The 26,106-nt window shown below is 26.2% G+C and overlaps 1 protein-coding gene across 5 annotated transcripts; it reads right to left on the reverse strand.

The window, feature by feature from the left end:
- Positions 1–3,152: 3,152 nt before the first annotated feature.
- Positions 3,153–26,106, reverse strand: LOC145838114 (uncharacterized). Of its 5 annotated transcripts, none has more exons than XM_082945660.1 (25): positions 26,029–26,106; positions 24,079–24,154; positions 22,400–22,567; positions 21,144–21,262; positions 18,969–19,087; positions 18,428–18,575; positions 15,799–15,915; positions 15,321–15,461; positions 14,898–15,042; positions 14,349–14,683; positions 13,967–14,137; positions 13,227–13,376; positions 12,181–12,294; positions 11,610–11,712; positions 10,878–10,998; positions 10,713–10,814; positions 10,356–10,497; positions 9,687–9,898; positions 7,781–7,966; positions 7,129–7,589; positions 4,714–4,784; positions 4,368–4,496; positions 4,206–4,303; positions 4,031–4,138; positions 3,153–3,462 (listed from the first exon to the last, which is right to left on the reverse strand). In XM_082945660.1, exons 1-25 carry the CDS (start codon positions 26,029–26,031, stop codon positions 3,390–3,392), a joined length of 3,612 nt encoding a protein of 1,203 aa, XP_082801786.1. In that variant the 5' UTR covers positions 26,032–26,106; the 3' UTR covers positions 3,153–3,389. The 5 variants fall into 5 exon arrangements, with proteins under 5 accessions (XP_082801786.1, XP_082801785.1, XP_082801784.1 ...); XM_082945659.1 differs by having other exon boundaries at positions 15,799–15,906; positions 21,144–21,298; XM_082945658.1 differs by having other exon boundaries at positions 15,805–15,915; positions 21,144–21,298.

Consider the following 26,106-nt stretch of genomic DNA (forward strand, 5'->3'; position numbering starts at 1 on the left):
TTTTCTGAGCAGAACCGTAAATAAATTTTGAGCGAGATATCAGATTTTTTAATATATAACTTGATTTGCAGAAAATTTTATATCATCAATTCAGAAAACAAGAACAAAGTATAAAATAAAAATTCAAGTTTCAGTCATACTATATCTATTTATTAATGGGTTTAACGGTAGTGTAGTTGGATATCTGAAATGTCTTACTTTACATCACAGGTCCTTTGACAACAACTTTGGGGGTCGGTTTTTTTATTGTGATGTATAAACTAAACTACTATAATCAAACTACATAAAATAGTCAAGAATAATTAAAATTCGTTATCAAAAACTAAGGATATGTCTACCAAATATAAAACACAGTTCGAGCCAGCATTAAGTGAGCGCAAATTTATTACTACAGTTAAATTCAAAAAAAAAAGTCATACAATTATTAAGAAAAAATAATAAAAACGTGTAATTATACTGAAAATAAATAAAGCATAGTTTTTTTTTTCAAAACAAGAATTATATGCCTAGTAAAAGGAAAATACCTTACTAAAAGATTTACCACCATAAATTATTTTTTAAGTTGTCTTAAATTGTGCATAACGTGTTTTTGTATTAATTGCCACATGTAAAAAAACTTTCACCTAAAATCTAATTACACCAAGGTGAAAATTTCTTCAAATCGTTAAAAATCTTGTACATTGTGTTTTTGTGCTGTTCGGCAAATGTATTTTTTTTAGTTAAAAGCTCAATGGTTGCAATATTTATAGTTTTACCCTAATGAACTACAATTGCATTAAAGATTCTTTTCATAATCATCTTTAATGAGCCATTCAGAACATTATTTTTAGAAATCCAGTATTCTAGATTTGACATTGAAATATTATATGCGTATAACAAATTTACCCAAGTATTATAAACTGATCTGGAAGGAAAAACAATAATGATTAGTCTGAGTTTGAAAACCCTATACATAAAGTATTATTTTTCTGTGCAAGTAATTCTAATTAAACAAAAAATAAACTCACTCTCTACCACATAGTAATACTTACGGAAGATCGTAAAAGTTTTTAATTTATTCCAAAAATTCAATTAGACCCTGAAAAAAAGATAAGTTGCAAAAACAATATTTTTTAGATAACAACATTAGTAAAATGTAGTTTTAGTGATGATAGACTTTTTTAAAAGAGTATGTTTATACCAAATTTTCTGACTTTTTTTCAAAAACCCCATTTTTTCCTGACATTAGTCTTCTTCTGAATTTTTGTTGCAACCCCGTATAAGGTAAGTGATTTTTTGAAGAAATAAAATTATTTAAATGTGGGTAAGAATACTGAAAATAATATTTAACTATTTTTTACAATAGTCACATGACTGACAGTCATTTATACACTCTTGTTTAACCTATATTTACAAACATCTAGAAAAACTCAATAAATACAGTTGAAAACTCCAGCAAAATATCTTAAAACTAGTGATCTACCGCATCCAATATCCGACCGGGTGTTGTCTTTTTAGAACCGGTTGAATCTTAGTTTAAAAAAGATTCTAAAATTTTTAGATCACTCACTAAAATACTATTAGTTACTGAACAATACTTTAGCGTTATGTTTGACAATAACTTATCAGGTTTAAAATATTTTAAAGCTTGCAAAACCCAATAATAAAGCAAACTAAAAATCTTAAGAGTTTTACAGAAAACTTTATAAACGTAAAAATACTGTATAAAATAATTTCACTTTCATGGTTGAAAAGTTATTAGTAGCGTTTAACGTTTTTATTTTATGTCCGGCCCGCAAAATATTTTCTGGTAGATATGACCCATCGACTAAAAAAGTTTCTATCAATTTATTATAATGATTGAAATAACACTAAAAAGTCTAATTTAAATAAAAATATAAATTTACTTGTTCCAGTCAGATCTTATCTTGAAAAAAAAAATCCGAATCCGGTAGATCACTTCTTGAAAAATATGCAACTATAAATTGTGTACCGGTCAAATTGTTCGTTATTTGTATAAAAACAATGTAATTTTGAAATGCATGTTTTAGTTTGTGTTTACAATATACTTTTGATAAGGACTATCAAACTTTTTAAAATACTGGAATTAAAACCTTAATTAACGCAGAGTTGTCACTCGTTTTTCTAAATTTTTTCTAGGTTTTCCAAATTTCTTCCAGGTTTTTAAAAGTACACATTTTTGGGTCTAATTTTAGTTAAAAATTAAGTTAAGGTAAGAAACTGTGTTAAATAGATAAGATACATTAAAAACATTAAAAAGATACTGTAAAACTACTTCAAGTATGTTTTTTAATAAAAAAATTTTTGATGATGACAAAATTTTTCTATTTATATGATAGAATTTTTGAGTCAAATTGAAATTTTATTACTGAACATGTGAAAATTGTTAAAATTACAGGGTTTTTTTTTGCCTAAATTGTCAAATTCCAGGTTTTTCCAGGTAAAGTGGCAACCCTGTGAACAAATTTTGATTTTATTTTTTATAAAAATGGTTCTAACAAACTTCAGAAGCTTTTCAAGTTAGGTTGATATTTGTCAAAAATCTAACTTAACTAGTAAGTTTTAAAACATCAGTATGTACAATATTAAACAATAGTAAAATTTTAATGATTTAAAGAAAAAGACAAACATATTCTTATTTATATTAAAAAATTGTCGTAGTTTTCGACTAAAAGCTATGCAAGACTGAGTTCAAAAAACATTTTAACTATGAGCCTAGATGACAATACTTAAATAAGTTTTAACTAAGACTAAGATCCAATATATACAAAACACAAACGAGTTCATTCAACTTTTGTATTACATCTTAATAAAAAAAAACAAATAAAGAAAAAGTTAAGAAATTTCAATTGTCCTAACTTTTAAGATGTTGTTGTTGATTATTTTACATACTTCAAAAGAAAAAAAATTAACAAAACTAAACAAAATTATTATAAAAACTTCGAACTATACTATTAAATCTCAAGAACACATTAAGAAAATGGAAAAAATTAAAATAACAAAACATGATAGAATATTTAACCAAACCAAATTAAATATTATTAACTTATAAGAATTTTCTTTAAATTTTTAATAAAATAATGAATTTAAACATTTAAAAACACCTATGAAATTTTAGTTTTTTCAATACCTACATTCCAATTTTTTCATTGAGTTCAAAAGTCAACGGAAATATGTATATTTAAAAACACTTTTAAAGCATTTTGCATGTTTCGAAAAAAAAAAAAACATTTTAAAATGTAAAATTAGTTACAGGAAAAACTGCAACTACCACAAAAAGAAATAAAAATAGAAACAAGTCGAACTAAGTTTTATACTAAATTCCTAAAACCCACATATACTAGTAGTTGCAGTTTAAATAAAGACAAAAACATATATATAAGTACGTTTCAATGCCTCCTGTAGTCTTTATCTCGTTTTCTTTCGTAAGATGAGTGTTTGTAATGTCTGTCACTCGGAGACCTGTTGAAAATATATGCTCATTCATATACACCTTCAAGTTTCTAATCTACCCTTTAAAATATACAAGCTCAATAGTTGTACAACATTAGTATAAGTTTAATAACTCTAAAATAAAATAGAATTTATGATTTACTTGTATGGTAATAACTTTTAAACTTATTGAGAACAATAAAAACCTGCTTGTAACAAAAAAATGATTGATATAGAAAATACTTTTATGCTCATTCTATCAAAACAAAAAACTTCTAGTTAACTAATTTTGCTTAGTTGTTTACCATATAGTTGGAAACAACATAAAACAGTGTGCTTTACAAAGTAGTTAACCTTAACGACTGAAAATAAAAAAATGTTTTTTACAAAACATTGTAATTATTAGAATTCTGCATTTTAAACAAAGAAATATTAAATCTATGGCATTGATAAAAAAATTATAAACTTCAAAACGTCATTACATGACATAAAACAAAAATCTAAACATTGTGAAATACAAAATAAAAGTCGGTTCTTCATACACCTTTAATTGTTATAAAAGATTAGAATCAATTAAAAGTTAATATTTTCAAATAACCTTGATCTCGCCCTGCTCTTGTGCTCCTTCTTGTGGTGACTTTTTTTGTGTTTTTTCTTTTTCTTTTCAGGTGAACGCGAATGTGGATCGTTTCTGCGTGACTTGTTCCTTTGTTGAACAGTATTATGTAAATATTTTACAAAATAAAAATACTACAATATTTGCTTAAACAAACTTTTCCTGTTTGACAAGTCTTGGAGAATGATATTGTTTTTGCTCGTGGCTGGTTGTTGAATCAGGAAGTCTTGGTGGCGATATAGAAGCTTCGACAGGCTAAAAAAAATTATAAAAAGAATATTTATAGAAATTCAACAATTAAGGTCAGATAATATCTTACGTTTTTATCAAAGGTCTTCAACCTCTGTTGCCGGAGTTCAATTTCTTTCTGAAGCTTGGTGATTTGTTCCATTCTGGATTGATAATCTTCACTGAGGTCGTTTTCATCTTCAGGTAAACTTGAAATCTGCTGTTTGTTATCTATTTCTCATTAACTTCAAACCACTTGTATAGACATTGACAAACTAACAACTTTAATATTTACTAGTTTCTAGTTAAACAATATTTCTTATCATTAATTATTACAACTTTTACTAAATGATATAAATCGATGTTAACTTATAATCTACAAGGAATAGGCCAATATATTTGCAAGTTATGTATAAATCAATATAAAAAAGACTTACCCTTGGCTGCGGTTGGACAGTCGGTATTGTGTAGGATGGTTCTTCCTGGATATCTTCTTCTATAAAACTATCTGTGGTAATATTTACTTTTATGTTTCCCGCGAATAAAAAATAACAGAACTTGTTATTAGTAAGAATGTAAAATAAAAATAAAGCTGTCATATTTAGTTGTATAAAGATAATTTAATGGCTTTAAAGTTAACAATCGTAACAAAAAAATTAGTCATAACTCAGAAAACACAAAAATTAAATAAAATAGTATGAATAATAAGTATCTGAAATTAAACTTTAATGTGATGGTTATGATCTAGTAGTAGATACACGATTTAAAAAAAAAATTTGTAAACAAATATTAGTTTACCAGAAAAAAGAGATATATATAATTGGGACTATTTCATATTTGTTAAAAAATATCATAAAATTTACTGTATTTTTATAATTATGTTTTGCGCATATTTGTGAGTTATAATGTCAAGTTATAAAAACATTAGCAGATTAAAAGTTTTTCAAAGTGTTTTAAATTCTAACTTATGAAAATTTTTCGTAGCATGTTTCATTTAAGTGAATATAAACAGTTTGTAAAAATTAGTAAATTATGACTAAAAAAAAATGGTTACAACTTTAATTTGCGTTTTCCAAGTAAATTATTAAGCACAACTGCAGTAAGTTATTTTACTTTTATAATTTTAACGATTTTTTCTATAAAGCTTATTAAACACATTATGTATAGATAATAAATTTCAATAAAAAAAATAAAAAAATCTTTATCGTGGTTTAAAAAAACTAACTTTGTTGAAATTAGTTTAGAAAAATAAGTACTTCTAAAATTTAAAGTAGATTTAAAAAAAAACAATTTAATGTTTTAAATTCAAAACCTAAAAATATATGAAAAAATTTGTTAGTCTAGCTGAAGTACTTGTCTTAAATTACTAAAGTTTAAAAGTGCTTCAAAATACTTAATAACAAATTTGCTAATTAAAAAAACAAAAAAAAACAACGTACTATAAATACTATATGTAAATAATGTAACAGCTTATTTATTTCGTTAACTAAAAGTTTCCACTACAATGTTGTTAATAAAGTGACTCATAGTCTAACAGTTGAGTATTATCACACAACTTTAAATAAATTGTATGAAAGACAAAAAATTTAAAAGTATTAAAAATAGTAGAACTAAAATAAATAGAAATTAGACTTTTTGAAGCTTTTATAAACTAACTTGCTTTTACGTAAAACAAAATAACTTATATTATTATAAACTATCCAAAATTACAGTTTTTATAACATTTTGTGAACTTTACGTTTGCAAACAACAATATAACAAACAATACTATATACTTACTACGTGCAATAACTTTTAGTAATTTTTATATATTTTGTGCAAACTCAAATACAGAAGAGTAAGTTATTATATCAGTCTACTTAGATAGTTAAGCATATTGCTCTAACTAGCACTCTCGATAAAGTTACTAAACAATATTTTTTTAAAAGAGTTTAAAATTTCAACAAATAAACTCATATAATATAAAATTTTATTATATAACAAAATAGTAATTTAATTGAAATCATCATAATCTCATAAAACAAGTAAGCTAAGAATAAAAAAACTTTACCTAACTAATATATAAATGCTTTAATACGTTTTATATGATGTTTTGATGTTTATACTGATCAAATAAAAAAGACCTAACTTAATTTTGATCTATCATAAACTTAATTTATTTTTTTCTTAATTTAGAGCTAGCCTGTATTAGCTTGAGTTTTTGAAACATTTTAATACTAGCCGGTGTTAAACGGATTTAAAATAGTCTTGATTTCAAATAGTTAACACCAACATTAACTAGTTTGACTTGATAAAAAGTAAAATATTAATGAGAAAATCCAAAAAGTTGTTAAATTATGACACATTTGTGATAATGAATTGTTACAGTTAGGTACATTTGTAAGTGTTTTATAAATATGTCCTTTTATAGAGCTAAGCAACACAATTTCTAGCAATAACAAGTTTTTTAAATATTTAACGACAACTTCCTAACAACTTGAGGTGTATAGCTTAAAAGGTAGTGCAGATAAACCTTGAGTATGTTATAAAAACTTTAGAAGAAAATTGAAGATTATTTTTTTTATTGTTTCTATAATTTTACAATTAAGTTTATTTGAATTTTTACCTTATTAAAAAAGTTTATAGATAAAAATTTACAAATTTTTTATTATAAAACTAGCTTTATCTCAAAAATATATTAAGCTTAATACATTCTGTAAAAAAAACTTTTAGTTCATTTTTTATGCTTCAAATTAACATCTCATGTTAACTTTTTCAAAAAGAAATGTGTGAATCACCGTTTTAAGTTTATGTGTATAAATAGTAATATATAGGTAAGATTATATTAAAACCAATTGAATTCCATCAATTACCTATAAGTGAAGAATTCTCAGAAATCTGCACGGGAATGTTGCGAACGGAATTTATCATGCTCATGACTTTCGAGGTGGCTTCCATGCTGGCTTGAGTGTGGCTGGAACTGTTCAGGCTCTCGTCGAGCGTCGAACTTTCATGATCCTCTACAAACGATTGTGCTAGGAGATCGACCATCGACTCGTCTGTGGCAACTACGGTGTGGTCGAACACGTCGTTTGTTTGGTTTAAGCTCGTCGACAGGTTGAACGTGGAGTTTGATTGGTCCAAATAATCGTTGTCTTCAGGTTCGAAATCGGGTGGTGTTTGGCCGATGTCCAAATCAGGATCTGTAGTGGCGTTTTCATCGTAAACTGCCGAAACGTCTTCGTAGAGTTCGTCGACTTCCGCCATTCCGAGTGTTGATTGAGTGTTTTCTTCACCCAATATTTCGTCACCCGCTAAAAATTCTTCGGGTGGTCTGTAAATTTAAGGTTGCTTATAATTTAATATTTTATGTATATATAAGCTTAAAAAAAATACTTCATAAGTTTTTTTTAAATATTGCAACATTTAATTTATAATAAATTAAACAAAAAAGTTTAACCCGAGCGTCGAATTGAATATTAAAATAAATATAGTAAGTCTTTAAAAACTCAAAAAGCAGCTAACAGTTCGAATTCGTTTCTGATGATGAGACCAATCAGCATTGAGTTGAGTCGGTCATCGCCGAGCGCAATTACAACTTGATCGTTGGTTACTTCGCACAACTCCTTGTAAATCGGCTTGGTTGAAGACAGAGGTATGATGTACATGTCCTTGATAACTGAACCCTGGTGTCCTGACAACACTCCGAACCTGTTCGTCAGTACTCAGTAGTAATACATATTGAGAAGTACTAATTTAATGTAACTAAGTTTACTGAATTATTAAAACACTTTAACATTGGTTAAACCGGGTTGTCACTCTTAAAAAAGTAGTTCCAGTTGTATTTAAGTATTGAATCTATGTGATTTTCCCAAAAACAATACAAAAAGTAGAAAACAGTTTAAGCTATACTGACTAGCCTAGTAATTCAAAAACATGTAGCTTCAAATAATTTCAAAATTTCGTAAAGACATTGCAAACTGGTATTTTAGAGCTTTAGAAGTATGTCAAAAGAATTATAAGCAAACAAATTTTTCGCATTCCCGGACGTCAAAGTTTAAACAATATTTAAGAAATGATTTTGATATAAAAATTTTCATTAGTGGATAATTTTAAGCTCAGTTTAATAACAGTTCAGCTTCTTACGTTTTGAACATAACTAATTGTAGCATTTGGTAGAAATAACAACATGATTTTGATTTTCCTTTACACTTTAATTTATGCAGTTTTGTATTGTGTAGAATTATTATTAAAAATTTCAGTATTGAGACTTCACATTAATAGTTTCATTTAATATCGTTATACTTTTAGTTATTAACTATTCAAGTCAAACAAAGAGAAGACTAAGCAGTTTCTGGGTTCTAGTATAAACAATTCTTTAATTACTAGAAGATTACAAAAACAAACAGCTTTTTTAGCACTAGAAGAAGCTGTTTAATAAACCTACTCTGGTCTCTATTGTATCAAGTATTCTAAAGCAAAATCTAGTATATTATACTGTTAAAAATATATTCAAACTTCAGTTTTACAATATCATGTAAAATGGTCGACACTTATTTCGTCTATAAAAGATTTATAGCAAGGTGTTTTATACTGTAAATGAGTGTAATCTTGGAATTTATTACAAATACTTTAAAACTAATACAGTAAAATTTACTAAATATCTAGAAATAACCTAGCAAAACTTTTTAAGAAGTTGAATGTTTGCTTTAAAAATATAATGCTTGCCATTAAGAAGATAACTGTATAATTTCTAGTTAGCATTAACAAATTGGCACTGGACTTAATTAGTCAACTTCATCAAAGTTACTAACAATTTCGTTTTTGTTTTTTTTTACGAATATCATTTGTTGATAACACATGATCTTTGTCATAAATACTATTTTTAAGAGCCATTTGTGTATAACCTTGGGTTACGTTGTTTTGATAATTAATATAAAAAAATTACAAATTGGACTCATTTAGAAATTACATACATTTTTTAATTACAAAATATACAAAAGACTTTATGGATTAAAAATTAAATAAAATTGAGACTAATTTCAAAAAGCATCACAAATTTCCATTGCAACTTTGTTGTTGTTTACAGCTTGTGAAAAGCATCTTAAAAGAACTGTAATATACATTTCAAATACCTGCATATTTATAGAATATAAAGATCTATATTATCCACTTAAAATCTTAAAATTTGCAAAATAAAACCAAAATACATGTATTTTAAAAATTAGTAAACAAAACTAAACTATATACTTGTACAGCTGTTTTAGCATATAACACGCATTATCATCAAGGTTTTCATTTACTGCAGAGCTTATATACTTATATATAACTATATTTGTTTTTATACTCACGTGTAAACTGATATAAGCTAACCAACATCGATCTTTTAATTATGGAATATTTATGTATAGAAAAACTAAGAGCAAATAACCTTCTTCTTTGAAGGAAATACTGGATCATGTCTCTATGCGCGGCCTTGTCCTTGCTAATTGCCGGATCTAATCTGACGACGCTAATGGTTTTGTCCGGTCGTCTTCTTTTAACTTCTCCAACGTATTTCCACACCTGCTCCATTCTTATTCTTCCTCCAAGTTCAATTTTGAGGGGCAAATGTTCACCCAACATGCGGCATTCACCACACACCTGCGAAAAAAATTAAAACTTTATTTTAAACTTGGCTACTAAAATTAACTGCAATAACATAAAAATATGTTATATCCTAAAACCGTTTTAGGGTGTCAACAATTTATTATGATATATCTGTCTTGATCTCGTACTTTGTATTTAAATAACAATGTATCAAAAAAGCTACAAATTTCAAGCTTAGATTACTATTTTGTTCGTAAGTATTTTCGATTATGTCTTCTTCACACAAACAAATAAAATTCGCTTACAGAGATTTTTGTTAGTACAAATAAGGGTACATAAATACGAGCTATTTAAAATTTAAAAAACAAATAAACAAAAAATGCTTACTCTAATAGTTAATTAAGTAGTTCGATCTAAAGCTCAAGACAAAATAATAAAAAATGAATTAAATTTAAGCACAGGGATAAAAAAATTCACTTTATTAAAACTAGATAAATAAATAAAAACTCACCGGATGTAAATGTATATTAAAAGTTTGCATCTCATGCATTGATATTGAACCTTCCCACAGAGGACCGTCTTTTGCGGAAGATCCTGCGATATCAGCTATCATTTCCGAGGCATCTTCGCCGAATTCGTTGTAAGTTGGCGAGCTGCAAAGTATTTTCATCAGGGAGTTTCAATAAAAAAAAGTAGGTTCAAAGTTCTATGGTTTAGTTTTATGCTGTTGGTAAATGTTTAATAAAGTCGTATAAGTTTCAATAGTATAAAATATTTATAAGGAAAAAAAATCTTTGTTAAAAATCACATTAAATGTAATTTTGTTAAATATTTACAGTTTAAAACAAAACATTTTAACTTAACAAACTTTTCAGGCGATTTAGGCTGATTTATTGCATCATCTTCTTGTGTTGATTCATTTTCTTCAGGCATTACAACTGGATCCAGTCTAATCTTGCTGATGTCAACTCTACAAAAAGTTCATCAATTAATTATTTTCAAACAAAAAGGTTAATCACAAAAAAAATCTAACTCTCTAGCCGGTGCTTCTGTTATGTAGCTCTTAGCTGCTTTAGCTTCTTTACTCAAAATTATACTTGAAGAGGATTTTCTAACGGTACTTTTTTTTATTTCCACTTTTTCCTTTTGAAGTCCTGTTTAAAAAAAAAAAACTTTATGTAAATATGTAACTATCCTTCAAATGTAACACCATTTAAAAGTTACTATTTAATTAGATACTTTTAAAACAATATCTGTTTTTTTTTTGTTTTTTTAACACTATGATTGTATTAAGTTTGCTTTTGAGCTATAAAATTGTACTGACGAAAAATAGTAACCCATTATGAAATTTAACAAAACATTAACATTTGAGATTAAGGTATCAAAAACAAGAAGTAGTACAACATTTATAGCACATGAAAAAAACTCTAAATAAGACTAATTCTTAAAAAATATTTAGACCTTATAATTTAAACTTTTAAATTGAAGTTGAGTTTGTGTATAGATAAATCTTTAAAAATTAATTATGTGTTTGTATAAACTTTAAAAATAAGTGAAACAACTTTTTTAATATATTTTTTACTCTTATTTTAGTACTTTTTTAATTAGAAAATAGACATTTTTGCCTTATAAAAATATTTCTCGAATATAATTTGAACTTTTAACAAAAACTGTCTTTAAAACAGAGTAAAACACTTGTAAGACTTGAAGAAAAGTTTTTCATACAAAAAATTCATTTAGAAAATTTAGAAAACTATACATTTACCTGTGCAAATTTTGCAGTTCTGGTCGAATTCATGCTCCCCATGCTTCATTGTAGTATCATTTTCATCAGCTTTATTTTCCTCCTTGTCTGTTGGACTGTCTTTCTGTTGTTGGAAAGTTTAGAATTTTTTTACTTAGTTAGAAGCTAATAAAAATAATTGAAGCAGAGTTAAAAAACAGAAGCATTAAAAAAGGGAAAAATAGGTAGGTGTCAGAAATGCACGGAGCGTCACTTTTGCACAAACCAATTTAGTTTAATCAAAAAGTTTGACCAATATTAGTACAAACTAGTAAACTAATTTTTATTTATTTGAAAACAACGTTTAGTAAAGTTTTTAATTAGAACATAAAAAGCTCGTGCAAAAATGACCCGTTCCAAATAGAAAATTGGAAAACGAAATAGCTGTTTCCAATGCAAAATATTTTTACACACTTCTAAAAACTATATATTGTACTACCATTTTAAATAGTTAGTTATACAAGTTTTTAAAAGCACAGTACAAAAGTCTAGAAAAATAAAATATGTTTTTTTATAAAAGTTTTTCATCTCAAACAATTTAATTAAGACAAACCTTAACAGGAGTGAAATTGGAAGCCATGTCAGACAAATCTTCATTAATTGCTATTGTTCCCTTGTGAGTTATTTTTGCTACTGGTCGAATATTCACCTCTTCTTCTTCCCGTTGCTGTAAAATATAGTCTTTATAAATTCCAAAACAATTATAAATATTCTTAATAGTAAAAGAACCTGGTAACTAAAATAAAGTTTTAAGAGTTTTACCCTATTTAAAATATATATGAACTTTTATATTTAAGATAACACGAATTAGATAAATAATATATATTACCTACAAGTTTTGCCGTATCTTAGCGGAAAAAGTAACCTATACTATTCTAATTAGTTTGTGGTTAGAAGGTGAAAAATTGCTGCACCTGAGGCAGAATTTATTTTACTGTTAGTATAAGTAGTTTAATTCGATGTTTTTAACATTTCCTAATGATTGTAAATTTTACTTTTACTTAACATCAAACCAGCAAGTTTTTAAAGTTTTAAGTAAACTTAAGTAATTAAAATTTTTACACACTTGCCATATACTAGGATGTGTGGGTAAAATTTTCTACTTGTAGTCTTTTTATGACAGTATCTCTATTTTAAATTGTGTTTTTATAAGCTTATTAAAAGCCTCTATTCCACTGAACACTTTCACAATCTATTTAATTATAAAAAAACACAACTGATATTAAGTTGGTTTTATGAAACAGCCCGAGTTAAAACATAAGTATCTCTTTATCCTACATATATTACCAACTAAACAATAATAAAGAAAACAAACAAAAGAAAAATGTTTTTATATAAATGTAAATCAAGTTATATTATTGCAGTTTACAATTCATGTCATTTTAAAGTATATACATCAAATTCAAATAAAGTAATTCTGAAAACTATAAAATTATTAATTTTAACCGCAAGACAAAACTTTCAAGCTTGGTACAACAAAAAAAAGAAGGTTTAATTACGTGAAAAAATTAAAATAAAAGTTCATCTAAACGCTTTTGAGAACACCTAAGTAGCTTAAGGAATCAGGTGTATTGACTTTTATTAAAATACAAGACTAACCTGTATCATGTCAAGCTCTTCATTAAGATTTTTCTTTCTCCACTCCAACAGGTCTTGGCTTGCCATTTGTTCTGAAGTCATACTTACCAGTGATTGGCAAGAAACATTGCCGAGCATCACTTTACGCAGCAAACTCACATTTTTTTCATCCTAGTAAAAATCATGGGTAAAAAAATTGGTGATAAATTACAGAAGTATTTACAAAAATCACTTTCTTTGATTTAAAAAAATTTGCTAACACTATTTTAAAACTAGTAAAAAAAGTACTGGACTATAGTAAAGTTATTTTTTTTAATGACTGTACTTTTAGTTCTAATCATGAATAAGGAATGTTGAGATAGTTAAATTGAATCATTCAAGAAAATCAAACTTTAAAATTATCTAATTTATTTCTAATAATAAAATAAAATCAGTTTTACAAAAAAAAACCAATGGCACTTGAAACAATATTAAGTTAAGCATCTAACGTAAGTTTTGATGTAAGGAGACACTAGTTTATATTTAAAATCTTAATTTTTTAATACTTTATTAGAAATTTTCTTACTAAAATGTATTTTAATATGTAGTCCTAAATGACTAAATAAATTGACTGTTTTTCACAACAATAGTAATATTTTTTTAAATGTGCTTATTGATATGTAAATACTGTTTTAAGAACATTTACATATGTATTTTGTAATAAAACATTTTTATTTGTACAGGTAAACAGTCTATAAAGTAAAAAGTTTGAAAAAAATTACTTTTAAATTGAATAGAATAGTGCGAAACTTCTTCTGATATTTGTTATCAACAGCTGGAAACTTTTGATACAAGGCTTCTTCAATTTTATAAGAAAGTTTTTTTATTGACTTGCTTTGCATTTGAAGTCCTTCTTTCGGATCTGCATTCTTCGAGCGCTCTTGAAGAACTTGCTAAATAAAAAAGATTACATGATAGCTAACATTGTGTTTATATATATAATATTAAAATAATTTTAAATCATATACCTATAGTAATTTTAAATAATAACAACTAATACTTATTTTGTTATATAAAAAACTCTCAAAACTATTTTTATCATCTTGTAATGTAGTATTGAACAGTATGATTTATACCTATAAAGACAGTAAAAATAAAACTTACTGCAAGTTTCTTTTTAATCATCATTCTTTTTTCCTCCTGCTTCTTTGTTTGTATGTTCAGCTTGCTTTTGTCCGCTCTGTCTGCCATAGCAGCCAAAGAAGGCATTTTCGCGACTCTTTTCGACGGCTTGTGCACGGGCAGGGGATCAGTTCTCTTTTCTGTTTGCTTTCTTCGCTTCTGCCGGGGAAACGAGTCGGCCACTTCGCTTTTATCGCGCTTGTTGAAAGGAGCTGGGATCACCTGAACCTCGGTGCTCTTGCGCTTGTGGTACGGTATCGGGTCTGTTGGGTTCGACATGTTCATCTTGTTCGCTTGCTTTTGTGCGTTCTCGCGAGCTGAAATATTTTATCTAAACTTTTTAATTATTGTATGGATGTAAGTAAAAATATTAAAAACATTACTAAGTTACGAGAGAAATAAAAAACTGGTTTAATTTTTTTAATAAATTACTGCTTATAGCAGTAGACAATTAATAAACAGAGAACTGCTTCTTATATTGAAAAAATGTTTGTATAGTATTAAAATCTTCTGCAAAATAATCTCTAAAACCTCTCTTTTTCCTAAGGCGTTCTTCTTCTTTAAGTTTAGCGAGAGTTTCATGTTCTGTGGTATTAAGTTGATCACCAAACGTTGATCTGGCTGTAAATTTTGTAGGTTTGGTTTGTACAGTTTCTTTCAAACGACTTTGATGTGCCTGAATCATGTTTTTGTAAATATTATGTAATAAAAGTAGAAAAAACACGAATTCAAAAGTAAAACTAAGTTGTAGATAAATTTATAGATTAAGTAGAAATTAATTGAAAAACATTTTTGGGTGTTTATTTTGCCGTAGCAATTAACATTTAAAATAAAATATAATTGTTATTTTATAAAGTTGAAGGTATCATATTTAGATGGTGCAATAGTATTGCTTGAAATAAAATAGTAGAATAACACATCTTAAAGGAAAAGAGTTCTACAAGCTTATCTTACTTTTTTGGCAGCACTAATTCCTCTGTCAAACTTGGACACTTCCGATTTATCTCGATGAATTTTAACTCGTTTGTATTTATTTTCATTGTGGCGGACAAAATCGAACGCATCTGGTTCTCTAAACTGTTTGGTACAAGAGGCCTGAAAGAAAATAGACCATCTTAAATAATTTTCAACCTTAAAAGTAAAAATTGTTTTGTTAACAATAACTAAGGTTAAGAAGTTTTTGCTGTCATTTGATTAGCACTAGATTTTTTTAACTGAACCCTCAAAAGATTATTTCAAAGTCTACTTAAGCAGCTGTTCATAATGACTATATAAACTTGATTTGTTTTAATCAGAACGTTACTAGTTGTATTCTGTTGCGGGAATTACTTTTGATTTTTGTGCAGTGCAGTCTAGTGCTAATTATTAATAAAAAAAGTATTCTTGAGATAAAATAACTAAATTATTTACACTAAAATTTTAATATATTTACTTTTACACTGTCAGGAGAATTTGTCTCTTCAACAGCCTGTCTAGCAGGTTTGTACGGCTTGATTTTCTTGACCTGTTTACTTGCAGCATCTTCAGCAACAACCGTTTTCTGTTTTGGATATTTAATTTAGTTCAAATTAGTTAACTCAGGTGAGTTTTAAAACATTTATATTGTAGCAGTAATGCATGCTTCACTGCTTTCTTAATTGTATAAGAGAAGAGATTGCAAAAAAAAAAAGATTAATTTCTCAATGCTTAAATATGATAACTTTGAATAAACGTTGCTTTTGGTAGAATGGTGAGCCAAAGCCACCTGTTAACTCTCATCTAAGCTGAGTATTATTTAATCGACTATTATGTTATGTATTCTTTATAGTGTGTGTTTACTTTGTATATATTGTAATGTGTAATAAATTGTAAAACTTATTGAACAGGACTTAGGTAAATATCACAATGAGATCCTATTTAGAATGTATTAGCAAGGTTGGCTTTTTATAGTAATACTTAGTTTATATAATGAGCCTTCAGGTCCTCTAATTTCCTAATTTCTTACCTTTAAGTAAAAACTATAATGTATTATATATACATTAGTAAAATGTTATAATTTAATATTTTTTATAATTTAATTTATTTATATAATAATTAAAAAATTTTATATAGCATCGAGTATAAATCAAAAATTTTTATAATTAGAAATATACATAACAATAACATAAAATTGGTAAGATTTACAAGCTCTCACATAAAATAAAATAAATTTAACAAATTTTATACAAAACTAAGAAAATAAAACAATTTGATGTTATTGTTAGTCATATAATAATTCAAACAAAGCAATATAAACTGTAAAAATTACGCTTGCTTTAAAAATAAAGTTATTAAATAATTTATTACTAAAAAAGCAGTGCCTGTTAAAAGTGAGAATATTTATAAAACTAAATTGGTCAGTTACAGAAAGTGTGTATACTGCTAAAATTAAGGTTAAAGATATATATAAAACCAAAATAAGTATTTAGAAGCCTAATCGGAAGTTTTAACATTTAAAGATTAATAGTTTTGTATTAAAAACACAATGAATGTTATATCTTATTTTTACAAAAAAATATCTATTTTAAACACCCTTTGTTAATAATTTGCTAACTATTATAGAAGCGTTGTAAACAATGGAATAATCAAATCATGAAAAAACAAAAACAAATATATAGAAAATAATGTGATTATATAAACTTAATCACTTTCCACAGAGGCCACTTTAAGGGCTTTTAAATTAAATTAATTAGAAAATTACAGTTTAAAAATAACAGAACATATGTTTTATAAAAACAACAAAATTGTTTTTAATCATCAACTGTGAGTTTGAAATGAAATGCACTTTGCTAAACAATAACACACAAGTTATACAAAAAAAACAAAACACAATATGACGTAACTATTAAATATTGTAGAGTACAATTATTCAGTGCAAAAATTAATCTTTCATGTTAACAAAAAACTAAAATTTACAAAACTACTAGTAAGTGACTATCAAATACTTAAAAACTTATTGGATTTTAAGAGGAGCTTTTTCATATGTCGACAAGACGATATGAATTCACTCCTCTTTTTTCAACGCATACACATCGGCCGTTGATTCTTTTAAGCACAACCTATAAAAGAGTTTAATAATATCTGATATTAGCTGTGCTCTTTTTATCACCTCACAAGTTAATCTTAAACCAATGTTTTTGCGCTTTTGGTCGAAAACGTACTTTGATAGCCCAGTCTCATTTCCATATACACACCTTTAAAAAAGTTTTTATGGTTAGCATATCGGAATCTGAACTAAGTTGAACATAAGCCGATGTAGAACTTCTTTTCAAGGTCATAGTTAACTGTTGCCTTGTTAAAAATGTTCTCCGAACGGTAATTGCCCCCTTTTAAATTGTATTAGCAGCCACCAGCGCAATTCTATTGATTCTGGATAAGATTACTTTTATTTAATATTTTTTGATTAAGTGATTTAATTAATCTCTCCAAATTTGCCGTACATGAATAACTAATTCGCATATTATGTCTGTTGAAGATTTTTGATAATGGATTATTTTTGTTGAAATGTTTTTTTACTAGATTTATAAATTCTCTGCCGATATTTGTTTAAACTGAACTACTGAATGGGGGATTATACCAAACTATATTTCGTATTATTTTATTTTTATTGTTCGTTTTGGTTTTTTGCTCCGTTGTTTCAAAATTATCTTTATCATTGTTAACCGCATTGTAAAACATTGATATTATAATAACTTATGCTAAATTGGTTAAAAAAATTTTGGTCCCCTATGACCTTAGTTTTGATAAATAACATCAGTAGTACCACACAATTACGATACTAATGAGCACTAAAACGGCTAACTTAATTTTTAAAAAATATTTACCTTATGAATTTTATTTTTATAATTACAAAATTTAAAACACTTAATGTTTAGGTTTTATACTTAATATAGAAATTGGAAAGAAAGTTGTGGTTTAAGTCGTTGTTAGAATTATATTTTTGTCAAGTAAATCTTTAAATTTTATTTAACATCTAATTTTGCAGAAAAAGAATTAAAGTTTACTACAAAAATTTGTAAAACTCAGAATTTTTAACAACTAACAGAGTTTCTACTTTGTTGAAATGCTGCTGAAGGTTTAGATGGAAATTGGTGATCAGCCGCTACTTTAACATCTTGAAAAGATAGCACCATAGACTGGACTACCTGATCAGTTCCCTTCCTTTTGATTAAAATCTTTCTTCCTTGAAACCTTTAAAAAAAACGATAAAACAATCTTATAGTATAACAAATAGTTATACAAAAACCTTTATGGCAAAAAAAAACGAAGAACAAAATTATATACACAATTAATTTATTGGTTATATAACTTATGAACCTAATAGAAAATTAAAACGGTTAATAAAATTAGATAAAAGAATTCTTTAGTTTTAATAATTTTTCAATGATCTAACTTTGTTTTAAACTAATTTTGTTTATCTTGAAATATAAGTTATCAAGTATCTTTTTATTATCATTACTGAACAATAAAAATTTATTTTCTTAATGTTTAAATCAACTGGTATAAGCAGTTACTTATAAAAAAACAAATATGAAAAATTGTCAATCAATTTGAATAGAACAAAATAAGCTTAATAAAACTAACATGCTGGGCTTAGCAGGTAAAGAGTTTGGGCTTAGCAGCAGTCTTCCTGAATTGCCCGCAGCTTTTGAATATTTAGGCTTAATAACCATACCTTTTTTTGGTTGAGGTACACCATGCATCTATTTTATATTATTTAGCTTCACTTTTTAATTTTCTCAAGTGATAATTGAAAAATATTAATTAATAAAAAACATATTTTGATTTAAAACAAGATTTTAATTTACTATTTATTAATTAATAGTAAGCACGACAAACATAATTAAGCCATAGTTACTTTGTTTTTTACAAATTATTCTTATTTTGTAGAGTTTAATTTTTGCTATAAATTTTATAGGCTTAACAAAACTCTATGTAACTTTGAAGATATAAGCGATCAAAAATGATGAGCCCAATAGGTTCCTTATAAAAGGTGCAAACTAAAGAAGCGAAAAAAGACTATTTCACTAGAATCTAAAATATTTTCAGTGGACAATTATTTTTTCTAATAAATGTTTTATTTAAAAACAACCCTTTTTTATCTCTTTTTTTTTTTCTAACTTTTACATCAAATTCTTTAAAAGTATAAAAGGCATTATTCCTGGAAATATGAGGTCTCTAGCACAAAAATGAAAAAGAAGATGTATATATTTTTTCTTTTTAAATTTCTGATAAAATTGACAATAAAAATAAGCGGTTCATACGTTTGCATCAAAAACTTTTAAAAAAATTAGTATGTACATCTCAAAATATAAAAATAACAATAATTCGATAAAATTGGCTTGTACTTCAGGGTTGCAAAATGTTTTTGATAAATTTTCTCCTGGTTATCAAAACTTCTTCCAGGTTTTTAAAATTACACGTATTAAAGTCTGTTTTTACTTTAAAATTAAGTTGAAGGTAAAAAATGTCTTAATTAGTATTAAAATCTTGAAAAGATATTGTAAAGCAACTTTAAATACAGTAACCTCTCGGATCTTTACGCACTCGTGACGTTACGCACTCTCGTTTAGTTACGCATTTCAGAATTCTATAAAATTCAGGAAATAAAAATTTTATTTTTTTTAATATTGCACAAATTAGGTTTAATGTATATTTTTAAATTAAAATATGTTTTTAAATGCTAACACACCTCTCTGTATCTTTAGACTTTATAAATTCATGTTCCTTGACTAATTGATAAACATTTAGTTATACCTCAGTATATCAGAAATTTTGTAAACAATTCGAGATTAAATCAAAATTCTGTAACAAACAGGACTTTTTTTAATAATGAAAGTATAATGAAAAAATGAGAGTTTTAAACACAAAGAAATAATACAGCAGTTTGCATTATAAATTAGTAAACACCATTTTATAATTGTAAAAAAAAGCTTAATTATAAATTGAATTTGCTAAGTAGAATAGAATATAAATGTCACATATAAATAAAGATAAAGATAATTTCTACTTATTATTAAAATAGTAAAATTATTTCTACTCGTATTATTATTTTATAGAAATTCAAATCCTTTTTTTTAATATATGTATAGTTTTAACTGTTGTTTTCATATTTGTAAATAAAGTAAACAAATTGTTAAAAGTGGAAAAGTGCCCAGTCTGCTTTTAACTAGAAGCAATATTAAAAACAGCCATTTTAGTGAGTATATTTGGTACCTCTCGTTTCTTTACGATCTCTCATATCTTTACACACTTTTCTGTGGACACAATGTGCGTAAATAAGGGAGAGGTTACTGTAAGTTAAAAAAAAAAATTTGATCATGACAATTTTTTTTTATCTATATGATAAATTTTTCATGTCAAATCAACGTTTTACTACTTTGCATGTATAATTTCTTTTAAGTTCAGAGTTTTTTACTGATTATTGTTCAAAATTCAAGGTTTTTTCAAAATTTCTCAAATTCCAGATTTTTCCAGGACTCTAGGTTTTTTGGCAACCCTGTTAGTTTATATTTATAAACTTCATAAAGAGCCAATGTTAATTTTAATAAAAAAATGTTGGTCTCTTATGACTTTAATCTTGATAAATAACATCAGTAGTACCACACAATTACAATACTAAAAAGCATTAAAACGGCTAAGTTAATTTATAGAAAACACTGCAAAAACCGTTAAAAAAATACTTTTGAATATTAAATATAAAGTTTATAACATTTAATGTGTAGCAGTATAGTCAGTATACAAACTAACTTAACCAACCTCATCAGTGTTACCCTTGGTCATCTGTGCAAATCTTAAAATGCATTCATTGCTGCAATATATTTTCCCACTCATGGAAAAGTTATTACAACCAGGACGGGCGCACATTCTTTGTTCAACTGGCAAAAAAGTTATTTGTGGACTTCCTTTTAAGCCTTTAATGTTTTTAAAAGTTAATAATATCATATTTAAGTCAATAAACACATAAATTCACAACTTATATATAAATTATTTACTACTACAAAAATTAAATTTAAATTAATATATAAATTATAGTTTAAACTATCGAAAGTCTTAGTAAAGAACATTTATTAGCAAAAGGATCCAACTAATATTAATATTTTTTGTTACATGAATGCTTAGAGCAGTGGTCGTCAAGGTGTACACTGGTGCACACAAAACTTTTTTTGGGTTGCACGAAATTTGTATGGTACACGAAACTCATTTAGGGGTGCCTGAAGTTTTGAAAATACACAAAAGTACTTAGAGTTAGATTAAGTATGTAGTTATACCTATTAAAGTATTTAAAGAATACTGAATTGGGGATTTTGTAGTAATTGCGGATAAGTTTTCAATTAAAAAGTATGTAAGACAAAGCCTTACAACTAAAATATCATCGTAAAAATAAGGTAAACTAAATAAAGAGGTCAATTAAAAAGAGGATCAAATAAAAAAATTTAACTTCAGCTGTTAAATAGTTTGCATGTAAATACAAACTGAGTTATGACTTTTAAGGAGAAATGCACTAAGAAAAAAGGTTACGTTGTCCTACCACTAGCAGTGCTTATTAAAATTAGATATACGGATGCACCAATTTTATTTTTTGCAGCTTGGTGTACACAAAATTTGATTAGCTTGACAATCACTGGCTTAGAGTATAAACTATACTACTAGTTTTTACAGAAGCTTAATTTTTCAATAATCCAGAAGTTAATCAAAAGTTATCTCAAAATAAGTTAGATATGAGGTAAAATATAATCATAAAAAACTATTGCAAAATGCAAAGAACAAGTTGTACCGGTTCGTACAGTGTACAAGAATAACTCCAAGATTGTTTTATTATATACATTAATTAAGACCAATAAGTTCAGCTTTTAAAAAAACATATATTTGTAAATTATCAGATATTTGGTAACTTACCTACTTAATATATTGTGCTTAATTACGAAAAATACAATTGGATTGACTGTAATTTACTTGTAAAAACTGTTTTATAGAAAAAATATTCAAAATATTTTTTTTTATGCTAAAATCACCTTTTGAAGATGATGAAGTTATAGTTTTTTGTTTTGCTTTGAACTTGCTCAAAGGTATTTTATCTTCAGGACTCGAGCTACTTCTGTTTATTTCTATTTCATTAGTGTCAATGCAGTCATCACTCAAGCTGGCATCACTGTCATCATCTTGTTGAGATGTTGAAGAGGCTGTTGTTAAAATAAGTTATTCAAAATATGTTTAACAATTTTAGCATAAAAACTTTATTTATACTGAACTACAGTAATATTTTTTCACTAGTAAAATGTTAAAATAGTAACTCAACAAAGTAGCCAAGGGTTTTGAAAGAAATTATTTAGAGTCTTTTTACAAAAAATCTAAATTGTAATATAAAGACATTAATTTTTGCTACTTTATTTTAATTGAGGGTATAAATAGGTCCACCTCAATCTTTAAAGTTGATCTTATTTTGTAGGGTTTTATCTGAGCTATCAGACATTTTTAACCGTTTAAAAATTCAAAGTAACTTTTTAAATATAACTGATCAAAGTCAGTGTGGTCAATAGGTTCCTAATGGAATGCGCAAACCAAAAAACTAGAAAAAAACTATTTCATTAAAGATCTATCTTATCCTTCATTTTTTAACCAATTTTCTTCAAATTTTACAGAAAGTCCATTACTAATATTTAAATCGATTTAATGCAGAATTGTTTTTAATCTTGAGATTTATTTTAAAAAAACACCTTTTTTTTATGTTTTTTTAAATCTAATTTTTTTTTTTAATTGCAACACTAAAAATCTTTTAAACAATTAAAAAATGTTTCCTGAAAACTTGAAGTCTCTAGATCAAAAATTGAAGGAGAAGATAGATTTTTAGTGACTTTTTAAACTTCTAAGAAAATTGACCCTAGCAATTGTCCATACATTTGTATCAAAAAATTTTTACAAATATTATAATATCTCAATAATTAAAGAAACTTTATAAAAACTGGCTTCTAGTTTATACTGAAAGCTTTCATACAAGAGCTAATATTATATTTTATAAAAAAAAATGTTGGACTGCCTATGCCCTTAGTCATAGTGTAGTATCCTTACCTTCCCAGTAAATGTTATAGACTAATTAGTTTTTAAACCTAGTTATTTATTAAAGGTGGATTTTTTGATCTTTTAAACTCTTTAAAATGTGTGTTTTAAGTTTTTTTAACAGCATAATTAATCATTTGCTATTCAACTTAATTTCTAATCTTTACACACCTTACATAGCAAAATATTATGTAACATTGTATAATTATGTAAATCATCGTAGTTACAACCAGTATACTTAAAAAGTTAAAAAATTTGAAATAAAATGAGTTCAATTTTCATATCCTTTAATCCGTTAACTTAATCCATTGCAAATTGACAACAATAAGCAAATAACAACGAAAGTAGCCACATAACAAGCATAGTTTAAACAATATTATCTATAAAAGTACAGTAAAAAACTGAATACAAACTGAAAGTAAAAAACTAAATTTATGTTACCTTTTAAAGCAAAACCAATGTTTTTTACTAATGCAAGTTTGTTTAAAAAAAAATTCAACTAATAAGTACCCAAAAAAAGATTTTAAAATCAAAACTTTACTTAATATACTAATATTATTCTTAATAACTTATTTTAAAACAGTTTTATTCAAAATTAATAAAAAATACTTTAATTTTAACCAATAAATATGCTTACAATTTACAACATCAGAGGGGTCAAAAACAGGTTTTTTCAAACCTTTGGTAGATCTTTTACTTCTTCGAATTCTTTTCTGAAATAAAAAAATTGTCATCAACTATGTTGAAAAACTACTATAAATTTTAGAACATAAGAGTCATACATGGTTGCTACTCTTGAAGCAAAAAAAAAAGCCAAAGTCAGCAACTATTTTTACAAAAAATAAAAACTGCACACATATCTTCTAGCTAGTGCGCACAGTAGTGTGCTCATTAGGGTGCATCTGTTGCCCCGACATTGGAATTTTGCTTAGTCCATTTTTTGTAGGTGGGAAATCACATAAATAGACAGCACAAAAAAAATAGATTTCTTCCTTTTACCTCAGTCACGCTACTTACATTTTTTTGAAAACAACCATTATGTAAATTATATGTGACCTTATACTTTTGACCTTCGAGTTTTTGGCTGAAAACATTTTTACATGTAGCAATCATCACAAAAACACATTATCTGCGTTTTCAGGCCATTTGAAGAAAGTTTCATTGAGGTATTTTTAGATTTTCTGTATATTTTTAACATTTTTTGTAATTTTTAAGTTTTTTGAAGAATCCAAGAGATGGACACAGCTAGGAAGCTAATTTTTTTGTTTTGTTTAATTATGCGATTTGCCACGCACATAAAAAATGGACTAAATTCTACAACCAAATTTTCTTTTTTAAGGGGAAACAGATACACCCTAGTGCTCATAATACATTTAAGTGAGCACAGGATAATTTTCAATGCAAAAAATATGTTTAATTATGTGTGTAATCAATATGTTGTTTTTGTATTTCATAGTGATTAACAAAATTTGACATGTCACGCAACTATAAAAACAACTAAACCTTAAAAAAGTATTTTGTACTAATAAAAATTGTTTAAGTTAAAATTATCTACTACGCATATAAGCTTCTCAGTGGCTTACTTTGCAAGTTTTTTTTAAAGATGTTGAAAGCCTCTTCTTTTGGCTTATGTACTTTATATCTAAATCACTAAAACCAGGACTATAAGTATATGATCTCACACTTAATGTTTTAAAGGAATTTAAAAAATACTTGATAATAACAATTGACATTGTAAAATTAAGAAAAATAAGAAAATAAAACATAAGTTACTAGAAAAGGTTAGAGCATTTAAAACTGAATCAACTCAATTTTTTTAAGATAACAATTAACTAGCAAGATTTTTTTCAAAAAATCCAAAAAGTAGCCTGAGCTTTTCAAAAAATTATGAAAAAAATAACTTGCTAAAGTTGATCCTAACTCTAGGCAAACCTTATACTAAGCTCCAAAAAATTGAAATATTAAAAATGATTTAATGAAAGACATTTTGAATAACTAAAATGTTCATTATATATTCTCAAATACTTCAATTTTACTTAAATCTTCAGCAACTTTAATCTTTGTATTTCAAGGTATTTCAATTACATATATCAGGTTTCCTCTTTAAGGTTAAAAACCCGACAATCAAAAATAAAAACCTTAAGTTAAACAAATCAGGTTTTGGCAAGTGTATTTAAGATTTTGGCAAGTTAAGGAGGTGTTTTGCTATGATCCTCAACATTTGAACAGATATCACTTAAAAAAAATGTTATTATAAACCATTGCAAAATCATATAGCACTAAATGGCCAACCACTTAGTATTTAAAAAAAGATAAATCTTGTAGTTTTTTTGTTTTATTTCATATTACCAGGTAGTTTATTTTTTGAGTTGAGTTTTTCAGTGTAGTAGAAACCCTGTTATATGTACTTTGAACTAAAATACATTTGAAGCAATGAAAAAAGCATTACTTTAAGTATTTCAATCAACAAATAGAACACTTGTAATATTTTTAAATAATTCTAAAATGTACATTTTAATTTTTCGAGTGACAATTACTAGGATAAAAAAACTTAAATTAACATTTAAATATTTTGTAAATAACTTACCATTGTCTTATGACAACTTTTTTTAAACTTTTTCAACTTTTACTTAATAAACTTTCAAAAGTTATGAAATTATACAAA

This window comes from Thalia democratica, chromosome 6 (genome assembly GCF_965202585.1).
Source record: "Thalia democratica chromosome 6, ktThaDemo2.hap1.1, whole genome shotgun sequence".
Classification (NCBI taxonomy): domain Eukaryota; kingdom Metazoa; phylum Chordata; class Thaliacea; order Salpida; family Salpidae; genus Thalia; species Thalia democratica.